This window comes from Gordionus sp. m RMFG-2023, chromosome 1 (assembly GCF_954871325.1).
Source record: "Gordionus sp. m RMFG-2023 chromosome 1, tfGorSpeb1-WG-v2, whole genome shotgun sequence".
Classification (NCBI taxonomy): domain Eukaryota; kingdom Metazoa; phylum Nematomorpha; class Gordioida; order Chordodea; family Parachordodidae; genus Gordionus; species Gordionus sp. m RMFG-2023.
Window position 1 is genome coordinate 32,482,866 of NC_088775.1, and position 12,506 is coordinate 32,495,371.

Genomic DNA, 12,506 nt, shown 5'->3' on the forward strand with positions numbered 1-12,506 from the left:
TTTCCATCCTCATCATTTAGCAACGCCTCATCATCGTGCAACGTCCTAGCCTTCATCACCTCCCGATTTCCTTGAGTTTGAGTATTCCTCACTTCCCGATTTCCTTGAGTCTTAGCCCGATTTTCTTGTGTCTTAGCATTAATCACTTCCCGGCTTCCTTGGGGTTGAGCATTATTCACATCTCGATTTTCTTGGGTTTGCGCATTATTCACATCTCCATTTTCTTTAGGCATCCCTACGTCCCTTTTTCCCGTATCTCCTTCCTCCTCCCTTTCCTTAATATCACCATATTCCTTAACAGCTCCAACGTACCCCGGGTAAATTTTCCTAGATTTATCTATATAATTGTTGTCTCTTATTTCTTCCCTAGAAGTCTTCCCCCTTATTTCTCTCTTATAATTCAACTCTCCTACTCTGCCCCTAACATCACTTCCCTTTGTTGCGCCCCTTTTACTTCCCCTGGTTTCGCTCCTTAGATTGGCTTCTCTCGTTACGCTCCCTGAGTTACTCCCCTTGGTTTCGTTCCACGCATCTTCTCTTGCTACGCTCCTTGGGTTGTTCCCCTTTGTTTCGCTCCTTGGATCCTCTCTTGTTACGCTCCTTGGGTTGTTCCCCTTTGTTTCGCTCCTTGGATCCTCTCTTGTTACGCTTCTTGGGTTGTTCCCCTTTGTTTCGCTCCTTGGATCCTCTCTTGTTACGCTCCTTGGGTTGTTCCCCTTTGTTTCGCTCCTTGGATCCTCTCTTGTTACGCTCCTTGGGTTGTTCCCCTTTGTTTCGCTCCTTGGATCCTCTCTTGTTACGCTTCTTGGGTTGTTCCCCTTTGTTTCGCTCCTTGGATCCTCTCTTGTTACGCTTCTTGGGTTGTTCCCCTTTGTTTCGCTCCTTGGATCCTCTCTTGTTACGCTCCTTGGGTTGTTCCCCTTTGTTTCGCTCCTTGGATCCTCTCTTGTTACGCTCCTTGGGTTGTTCCCCTTTGTTTCGCTCCTTGGATCCTCTCTTGTTACGCTTCTTGGGTTGTTCCCCTTTGTTTCGCTCCTTGGATCCTCTCTTGTTACGCTTCTTGGGTTGTTCCCCTTTGTTTCGCTCCTTGGATCCTCTCTTGTTACGCTTCTTGGGTTGTTCCCCTTTGTTTCGCTCCTTGGATCCTCTCTTGTTACGCTCCTTGGGTTTTTCCCCTTTGTTTCGCTCCTTGGATCCTCTCTTGTTACGCTCCTTGGGTTGTTCCCCTTTGTTTCGCTCCTTGGATCCTCTCTTGTTACGCTTCTTGGGTTGTTCCCCTTTGTTTCGCTCCTTGGATCCTCTCTTGTTACGCTTCTTGGGTTGTTCCCCTTTGTTTCGCTCCTTGGATCCTCTCTTGTTACGCTTCTTGGGTTGTTCCCCTTTGTTTCGCTCCTTGGATCCTCTCTTGTTACGCTCCTTGGGTTGTTCCCCTTTGTTTCGCTCCTTGGATCCTCTCTTGTTACGCTTCTTGGGTTGTTCCCCTTTGTTTCGCTCCTTGGATCCTCTCTTGTTACGCTTCTTGGGTTGTTCCCCTTTGTTTCGCTCCTTGGATCCTCTCTTGTTACGCTCCTTGGGTTGTTCCCCTTTGTTTCGCTCCTTGGATCCTCTCTTGTTACGCTCCTTGGGTTGTTCCCCTTTGTTTCGCTCCTTGGATCCTCTCTTGTTACTCTCCTTGGGTTGTTCCCCTTTGTTTCGCTCCTTGGATCCTCTCTTGTTACGCTTCTTGGGTTGTTCCCCTTTGTTTCGCTCCTTGGATCCTCTCTTGTTACGCTTCTTGGGTTGTTCCCCTTTGTTTCGCTCCTTGGATCCTCTCTTGTTACGCTTCTTGGGTTGTTCCCCTTAGTTTCGCTCCTTGGATCCTCTCTTGTTACGCTCCTTGGGTTGTTCCCCTTTGTTTTGCTCCTTGGATCCTCTCTTGTTACGCTCCTTGGGTTGTTCCCCTTTGTTTCGCTCCTTGGATCCTCTCTTGTTACGCTTCTTGGGTTGTTCCCCTTTGTTTCGCTCCTTGGATCCTCTCTTGTTACGCTTCTTGGGTTGTTCCCCTTTGTTTCGCTCCTTGGATCCTCTCTTGTTACGCTTCTTGGGTTGTTCCCCTTTGTTTCGCTCCTTGGATCCTCTCTTGTTACGCTTCTTGGGTTGTTCCCCTTTGTTTCGCTCCTTGAATGGTCTCCCCTGGTGTCAGGCTTCAATACAGTCTCAACTCCCGACCTTCCATTTTCACCCTCAAATGTCATAACTGCATACTCCTCACTAGTATTTGGTACAAATACACCCCACCATGAAAATACCCCCCAAAAACCATACCAGGGACCAATCCTAGTGATCCAGTCCCACCCCAACACAGCTTCTATATTATGATTGATAATCCATAAATCTAATACTTCAACTCTTTCCCCCAATTTTGCTATTATCTCCACCCTACCCATTGCCGCCATCAGTGTCCCATCAAACTGTCTTATCCTTAACCCCTCATTCTCTATCATTTCCCCTGGCCAAATACTTTGATATCTATTATATCCAATTACTGAAATAGCTGCCCCCGTATCAAATAACATGGGAATAATTTTCCCCTCTAAATTAATCATTACTCTCGGGCAAGGATCATTAATTATCCCATCTTGCAACATATTTAAAACCCCCTCCCTATTAGTTATCTTCCGAAAAAATCTCTCCTCTGTTCTTCCTAACCGCCACGCCCCGATCCGTAATGTCGATTTTTCGCCATCATATAGTCACACATTCTCACAGTCCCTCGCCACATGTCCCGCCCCTCGACACCTAAAACACTCCATATCCATCTCCCCCGTTTCCTTGACATTGATCGCACGAACCCCTTCCACTTTCTCTCGCTTAATAGTCCTTACATTTGAAGCATTTGGACCCATCCCCCTCTCCGGAAAACCATTCTTATTACTGTAACTGCTTACATTACAATCCTCTTTATTATGTCCAAAGCGTCCACAACCCGCACATCTCAACCTTTCCTGTTTGCCAGGACAGTAAGGGGCTATATGACCAAATTTCCCACAACCAAAACACTTTGTATCACGACAATCTCTAAGCATATGACCTGGTTTACCACAATTATAACAATTCATTCCCCCTTTCCTTTGCGGCTCAAAACTCTGTCTTATTTCCATTCTCCTTCCCCTAGAGTACTCTTTTGGTTCTCTATAAGGTCTCAATGCCTGATTATCATTACAATCCTGCTTGTCAGTTATATATAAACTTCTGCTTATATCGCTATCCGTCCACCCCCTAATTAACTCCTGAACCGGCAACCATGTTACTCTGCCCATCATATCTTCCTCTCCATTATGCCCCTCAATGGTTAAAGTTTGTCCTTTGATTTTTACACTGCGACTTCTCTTCATTCTCCTACCCCAAATTAAACTACAAATCCATATAATTAATATCACCAACGCCCCAAAAATATTATACTGAACCTCCCAATACTTAACAAATTTTAAGCTTTTCATCCGAACGTTATAAAAAATTTATTATTAATTTTAAAATGAAAATCTTGGTTATTTGTAAAGTTAATAGATAAGATATTATTACTAACGTAAATAATCCAATAATGCACATATACATGCAACAATCTCAAACAAAATAATCAATATACCTATTATTGATAGGATGTTGTCTAAATTGCTCTCCGCGAATTTACCGTGTATTTTGATTTCTTTAACCCAAACTGATAGCACTTTTGTGTAATTTATTTCTTCAAAAAATTTGGACAGCACTTCCGTACAATTATGATTTGCGAAAAATTTGGGCAGTACTTCCGTGTATTTAAGCCTCACGAATAATTTGGGCAGAACTTCCGTGTATTTAAGCCTCACGAATAATTTGGGCAGCACTTCCGTATATTTAAACTTCGCGAATAATTTGGGCAGCACTTCCGTGTGTTTAAGCTTTGCGAATAATTTGGGCAGCACTTCGGTGTATTTAAACTTCGCGAATAATTTGTGATTTTCTATTCTTAAACTTCCGCCGCACGGGTAACCTAAATTCTCACCAAAGGATTTTATATTCTTAAACTTCCGCCGCACGGGTAACCTAAATTCTCACCAAAGGATTTTATATTCTTAAACTTCCGCCGCACGGGTAACCTAAATTCTCACCAAAGGATTTTATATTCTTAAACTTCCGCCGCACGGGTAACCTAAATTCTCACAAAAGGATTTTATATTCTTAAACTTCCGCCGCACGGGTAACCTAAATTCTCACCAAAGGATTTTATATTCTTAAACTTCCGCCGCACGGGTAACCTAAATTCTCACCAAAGGATTTTATATTCTTAAATTAAAAGTTTTTTTACGATATGCTCGTCTTGGCCACCAATTTATCAAAAAGACTGACAAACGGACAATTTATAGGGGACAGGGGTTCGGAACGAAAACGATAAGCTTTATCTTATCAATTTAAATTTTTAATTTCTTTTTCTTTTGTACCTAACAAGATTAATCGAATCTTTTTCTCTTTTAAATATACTTTTCTCACAAGGAGAAAAATCAACTAAAACAAAAAAAATATAAACCTCAATAATATTCAATAATATTTATTTTTCTTTTTCAAAAAAAATGAATCAAAGATAATTATCTATTATTTTTTTCTACACTATTTATATTATATTAAAAAAAATAAACATTATTTTTTCTAAAAAAAATAACATTGCAAAATAATATTATAAAAAAAATAACAACTATTCCTATATAAATAAACGACGGCGAGACACTAAGATATTACAGAGATAACTATACTACTTATAAATAAACAATATATGCCTCGCGTCAACATCCCCCGATAGGACAAATTCCAAATTAATCCATAACATCATAATATCAAAGAGCATCACAAAATACAATCATTTGCCATTCTGATTATTTTTAAATCTTTTTATTCAAAACATCTTACACTCCATGATGATAATTCATATACCACATTTGTCCCCATTTTACAGTTTAAATCACTAATCATTGAGGTCTTCTCATATTTGTCATCATCGTATTTGTGGTCTAAAACCTTGGACGGCCTAAAGAGCATCTAACGATGAACGAATCTTGAAATCATCGTAACAAATTCCGTATGTACATAATGTCTAATGGTAATCTTAGATAGTTAAACGTTTCCTGTTATCGTTTCTACGGCCATTAAGTTACCGTAATCAGTTCTACACCCCCCTCTTGTTTAATGGTATAGTACGGTCCTTTGATGGCCCAAATGTAGTTTAACGTTGGAGGTATAGCTAGCACGGCCCCAGGGCTACTATATTAAAATTCTATAACAAATTTACTATTATCATAGTGGAAAAGGCAAAATCTGAAATATTCATATCTCATGGTTATTTTCATCTCAAGTGTCTCAGTGGCGTCACTAGGGGGGGGGGGGCAGGGGCTCAAGCCCCCTGAATAATTTGAATAGCTCCCTGAAGCAAAATAATTTTTTTTTAATGGTTCCTTAATATCCACTTGAACTAAGAATAAGTTTTTTTTGAATGCTCCCTGAACAATTTTTTTTATAATTCTATTACGTAATATATGGATTTAATTTTATTATTTAAAAATTAATAAGAATATCTAAATTTTTATTAAATGAATACTACTTTAATTATCAGATTATATTAATATATATAAATTATAATTTCTTCTGTGTTAAAAATAGAATACCAATATCACTCACTAAATATTAATCTAGTTAACAGGTGAAGCTTAATTGACTTTTAAATTATTATATAACCCTAATTAAATAAATATAATCATTTATTAATTGGAAATTAACAAATATAATATTGTAATTAGCCGAGTTCAAAATCACTAATCAACTATATTAAATTATTTTTAAATTTAATTATCATTCCTCTTCCTAAAAATATTCTCAAGGTTCAAATAATTAAAAGAGATCTCTTTATAAAAAGTAAGTAGACATCTATCAATATAATAATCCTTAAAAAATGTCAATCAAATTGCCAATATTATTCTTTTAAAAAATATTTGTCCAATAAAAAATCGTCTGCGGGAAAATGGCTGATGTTAAATTGATATAAACAATATTCCCTCAACTTTCTGAATATGGACGAAATAAATGATGTGAATAAAAAAATAATTCAAATTTCAATGTCTCTTCATTTCTCAAAATTCAGGCTAACTTTTTATTTCACTTAATCCTTTCTTTATTTTTTAGATTACCTTATCAATTTTCATCTCATATTATCAATTACACATTAATGAAATTTTTCTCTTATTTATTTTGAACATACTCACAATTTTTGTCAGTACTTACATCACAATTTTTTATACTCATTTTTTTCTATCATAACCAATAATTAAGAAGATAATCAAGTATATTCAAATATTTAAATATCCTTATCCTAACCTATTTATAATCTCCAATCCTTATAAATAACTCTTTATAATCTCCAATCCTTAAGAATAACTCTTTCTTCCCCCCCCCCTCCCTTAATGAATTTATTTATCACTAAATTTTATTATCTCATTCTTATCTTCCTATCTCTATTATCTATTAACCACTATTTCTCAAAACCTTATCAATTCCTTTAATTTAATTTTTATTATTTTTATAATAGAATATTTAATACCTTCTTCCCCTCCCCCTTTTTTAGTCTTATTTTTTAATTACCTTACAATTTATTAACCTTAATTTTAATAACATTACATTCATCATGTTATTTTTTAACCTTAAACTAAATTGTCAGCTTTTTCCCTTCTCTTCTATCAATTTATCAAATCGTCTGCTTTCTTTTTCTTTTACCTTACAAATTCCAAATCTTAATTTTTCTCAATTTAATCTAAAAATCTTTTCTCAAATTACCAATTTTTTCCTTTTAGTCTACTTCTATTACCTATATCACTATTACTTATTTTTTTCTTATATACATATATTTAATAACACTTTTTTTTCTTACTAAATATAAATTTCTAATTCTTACCCTACTATTAAAATATATCTTTATCAACTCAGTACTAGCTTTATCCACAAGAGATACCGTAAGTTCTCTTAAATTAAACGGGCCCTGACAGTAGGGTAAATTATTATCAATTTAGTGGATCTTTGCTTATTCACGAGAGGTACCGTAAGCCCTCTTAAATTAAACGGACCCTGACAGTAGGGTAAATTACTGCCAAACAGTGAATGCAAATTCACTGCACTGGAGACGCCCTCTATGGGGTGGTGGATTGCCCACTTAATTGTGGGATGTCTCCCCAGTGTATAATACGATACGATTGCTTATTCGGGCCAATGATAATATCATACCAAATTAAAACATTCATACACTTACCATTTTATTCACTTCACATATCAAAACAATGGTATCCAACAACCAAGTATAATTTTTTCAGTTTTTTTATAATTATATTATTTTTTATAAATTAGATTCTTCAACAAAACCCAACTTCCAAAATAAAAAAAAACAAATCAAGTTAAAAAGCAGAATAAGCAAAATGCATTGATACCATCATTCCAGAGGTATGTGATGCTATATGGAAAACTTTAAAAGATATTCATTTGCCAGTTCCAACTAGTGAACATTGGGAGAAGGTATTATAATTTTAGATATTAATATATTTTTAGATTACAGAAAAGAGAAACATGGATTTCCAAACGCCTTGGATGGTAAGCACATAAAAATAATAAGTCCTGCAAAATCTGGAAAACAAAGTGATGGTGGCACTTTCAAAAATTGTACTTTATATCAAAGTAAATTTTTAATATTAATAAATAATTTTTAATATTAATAAATAATTTTTAATTATTTTAGAATTAGAAAAACCTATATCAAATAATATCATTGTCTGATCTAGCCTTCACCTTAAAAGTCTTATGAAACCTTATCCTATGAAAAATACCAGTCCAGAAGCAACATTATAAGTTAAGTAGTTATTAAATGCACATTTGGCATAACTGATAACCATTAATTCTAAAGCTATAAAGTGCTCATTTGAAAATGCCTATAAAATATATTATTGATCATTATAAAATTGAATAAACACCAATATTATACCTATTCCTGAAAATTTAGGGATCCGTAGAACTTTAAATGCATCAAGTACCAATTCAAGAGGAATGAGATATTTATTTAAAGACTATTTTAATTCTTGAATTTATGTATAAATTTAACATTTTATATCATTATATATTAAACTAGCTGATAGCCCATCAAGATTGATGGGGAATCATAATTTTCTCCTTTATTCAATGATAGATAAATTAGAAATTTTCCTATTTTATGAGATGTTATTCAGAAATTTATATTTATTAAGATCAGGGATTATTTTAAAATTTTTCATTACTGTGCACATAAATTAAAATTACTAATGATGGGCTAAATATAATCTTTAGCACTGCCTAACCTACTATTGACTCTTAACCAATTTTTTCAAGAATCTATGAGTCGTAAGTAAAGATTCTTCCTTTTATCTGACTATTTAGATTTTTCAATAAAAAATACAAATTCTCTTTCACCTAATAATTCTATCCTTTCAATAAAAGAGGTAGCCTTATTTCCCATATTCTTTTTAATTTAATATTCATTTATTTTAAATTCAACCAATAAAGGGTATATATTAATTTGTTCTATTAAGCACTATCAAACCTATCAGACCCTTAACCAATACAAAAATTTTCATGACATATTTTCCATTTTATCAGACTTTAGATTTTTATAATAAAATTTATACCCTAATTTTTTGTGACATAATAATTTACTATGTTATTTATGGTTCCACGTCATTATAGAGAAACCATTACAGAGAATGTATTTTACAGAGAAACTTTTATAGATAAAACAAAAATAGAGAATGCACTTATAGAGAAAACAATTAGAGAGAATGTCGTTTTTAGAGAAAATTTTATAGAGAAAGTTTTATATAGAGAATGACGTTTATGGAGAATGCACTTATAGAGAAGACAATTATAGAGAATGTCGTTCATAGAGAATAATTTTATAGAGAATAATTTTACAGAGAATGATTTTACAGAGAATGATTTTATAGAGAATGATTTTACAGAGAATGATTTTATAGAGAATGTATTTTATAGAGAATTATTTTATAATGAATGTATTTTATAGAATTATTTTATAAAGAATGTATTTTATAGGGAATTATTTTATAGAGAATTATTTTATAAAGAATATTATTTTATAGAGATTTATTTTATAAAGAATTTTATTTAAGAATATGATTATTTTATAAAAAATGTTATTTATAGTCATAGGAAAAAAAATTAAAGTATTTGACATAATATTATATATTAGAATTACCTTATATAAGAGAGGGAAGTTTTTGAATTATTAATCGGTACAGAAAATTATTTGTTTATCTTTGCACAAGGTTTTTCAGCTCCGTAGTTGGCAGAATGACTTGAGGTGCAATTGACAAAATTGATGTCATTAATAAGAGCTTTAATTTCACTTCTATCCGGACATCAGCAGAATGAACCGTTCGTGAGTTATGAGCAAAATAAGGAAATTGTGAAATTTTGATACTGGCAGAACGACTTGAGGTGCAATTAACAAAAGTTACTCCATTATTTAGAGTCTTAATTGCACCTAATTGCACTTCTATCCGGACATCAGCTTAATGAACCAATCGTGAGTTATGAGCAAAATAAGAAAGTGTTATCACTTTGCCAAAACCGAAAATAAAAGAGATTCTTTTTTGAAACTTGGCAATAATGTAGTATTTGATTTACTCTTTCATATTCTCAGACCCGGATATCCGTATCACTAACCGTAACCGAGCTATACCTATTTAAAAAACGTGAAGTTGCAGAACGACTTGAGGTGCAATTAACAAAAATTATGCCATTATTTAGAGCCTTAATTGCACTTCTATCCGGACATAAGCAGAATCAACCGCTCGTGAGTTATAAGCAAAATAAGAAAGTGTTGGCACTTTGACAAAACCGAAAATAAATTAGATTACCTTTTGAAACTTGGCAATTAATTAGTTTACAATTTGTGCTTTAATATTCCCAAAACGGGATATCCGTATCATTAACCGCAAGCGAATAAGATTTATTTATCTGAGAAGAGTGAAGTAGGCGGAATTATTTATAAAAAGTGAGGTGCAATTAGGGATACTTATGCCAATGTGTAGCACTTTAATTGAACATCAAGAATCTTTAAACGGCATATCAGCAGAATTAACCGTTCGTGAGTTATGAGCAAAATAAGAAAGTGTTGGCACTTTGCCAAAACCGAAAATAATTAATAATAATTTTTGAAACTTAGCAATTATTTAGTATTCAATTTGTGCTTTAATATTCTCAAAACTGGATATCCGTATCATTAACCGCAAGCGAGTAATATTTGCTTATTTGTGAAGCGGAAATAGGCGGAATTATTTATAAAATGTGAGGTGCAATTAGCGATACTTATGCCAATTAGTAGCCCTTTAATTGAACATTAAGAATCTTTAAACGGCATATCAGCAGAATTAACGGCTAGTGAGTTATGAGCAAAATAAGAAAGTGTTGGCACTTTGCCAAAACAGAAAAAAATTAAGAATAACTTTCGAAACTTGGCAATTATTTAGTATTCAATTTGTGCTTTAATATTCTCAAAACGGGATCGTATCATTAACCACAAGCGAGTAATAATTGCTTATTTGAGAAGTTTTTTTGTTTTTTACTATTTTTTTTTTGCTTTTTTAGTATTTTTGCTATTTTTTTTGTTTTTTTTAGCTTTTTTAAAATATTTTTTTTGTTTTTTGCTTTTTTGTAAACAGTGTTCAGCTGAGGTGTTAAGGATTAAAAGAATATATACTATATATGTATAATTTATGTGTGAATTATATATCTTAAATTAAAATTGCATAATAATAATTATAAAAGACCGCTTACTGGGATAAAAATTGAAGAAGTGCTAAATTAAATTTAGTTCCTGGCGTATTGAAAGCAAATGAAACCATGAAATATAGAATTCGAAACCAGTAAAAATATATTCTTTGAAAGTCATTTGAATGTGCAAACAATCTATATCAAATCCTAGATTTATACATATAAATCAATTAATATATCCAGCATCTACATGAATAGGGGTGGGGTGGGAGGGGGGGGGGGTGGGGTGTAAGTACATTTTGCCTAATTTTTATAAGGGGGTAGGAGGGTAAGCACTTTTAAGGGGGCATGATAAATATTTTATGGATAGGGTTAAATATATTGTTGTATTGCTAATCATCAATTGCATCCATTGTAAATGTAGACGCTGAATATATCTAATATAGCAGAACCATATTTACCCATGTGAATTATTTATGCCCTATTGGCTACCAGAAGAAATGATAACTTTTAATAAATATTGCCCAGATCAACTACATACAAATATATTTCATGATTTTAGTAAAAATATATTGACCATATTATTAAACATCTAGCAATATTTTCTTATACATATAAGTAATCGATTTAAAATAAAAATCTGAGCATGTTCCATAGTCTAGGTGCTATTAAAAGCCATGATATCAACCATACTTCCAAAAAACTGCATGAGAGAGTACATATCGGTGGTAAATTACAAAAAATTGAACTGATGATTCCTTAACTTTATTGGTGATTGTTTCTAGATCTCCAGCAAATTTTATTGATCTAAAGTCATACATTTTATATTTATAAAATATAATATTATGACAACATACTGAATTTTATTAGATAAAAATCTCGTTATCTCAAATAGATAAATATATGCCTCTGTTTACATAAAAAGCCATATTTATTTAGAGAATTTTACGTTGCTATACTTATAAGAATGTTAATAGAATTTTCCTTATTGTATTTACCAGTGAATTTTGTTAGAGTAAGATTTGTCCTGACTCTGAATAATTAATATATCAAAAATGTAATGTCTTGGAGACGTTAATATATTAGATGACCCTAATGATGAAAGAATAATTGATTAAAAAATATCTAGCAATCTTCATTGCTGATGAGACGTATTAAAAATAAAGTTATATTTAAATATATCATATCGAAAGAATAAATCTATTTCTATAACTTAGTGTTTTATGTAATTTTTAAAGATCTATCCTTAATGATTCAGATAATGCAATCATAATTATTAAGAAAAACTACAGCCTATCAGTGGCGTCACTAGGGGGGGGCAGGGGTTAGAGCCCCCTGAAAAACTTGAATAGCCCCTTGAAGCAAAAATTTTTTTTTAATGGCTCCTTAATATCCCCTTGAACTAAAAAATAAATTTTTTTTAATTTGGATTGGTCGTTCTCTTCTTCAAGAATCGTTGATTTGGTTAGGCCTATCAATTTTTTCATATTAGTCCATTCTATAAAACATTATCTAAAAATGGTAACAGAGTGTTATATTAGTTTCTTGATCTTTTGTCAATGTAAGTTGCTATCATTTGAGGCATATGTATGAATTAATTAACCTTTTTTATCACTTGTAATTCTTTAGACGCAAATTTTTTTTATATCAGCAATCGAAAATATTTTATACTGTAATAAATAGATTTTGTATTAAAAAAT

General features: G+C 32.8%; 1 protein-coding gene across 1 annotated transcript; it reads right to left on the minus strand.

Moving 5' to 3' along the window:
• Positions 1 to 2,732: 2,732 nt before the first annotated feature.
• LOC135924322 (CCHC-type zinc finger nucleic acid binding protein-like) lies at positions 2,733 to 3,374 on the minus strand. The gene has a single exon (XM_065459379.1). It carries the CDS (start codon positions 3,372 to 3,374, stop codon positions 2,733 to 2,735), a length of 642 nt encoding a protein of 213 aa, XP_065315451.1.
• Between the last annotated feature and the right edge of the window lie 9,132 nt (positions 3,375 to 12,506).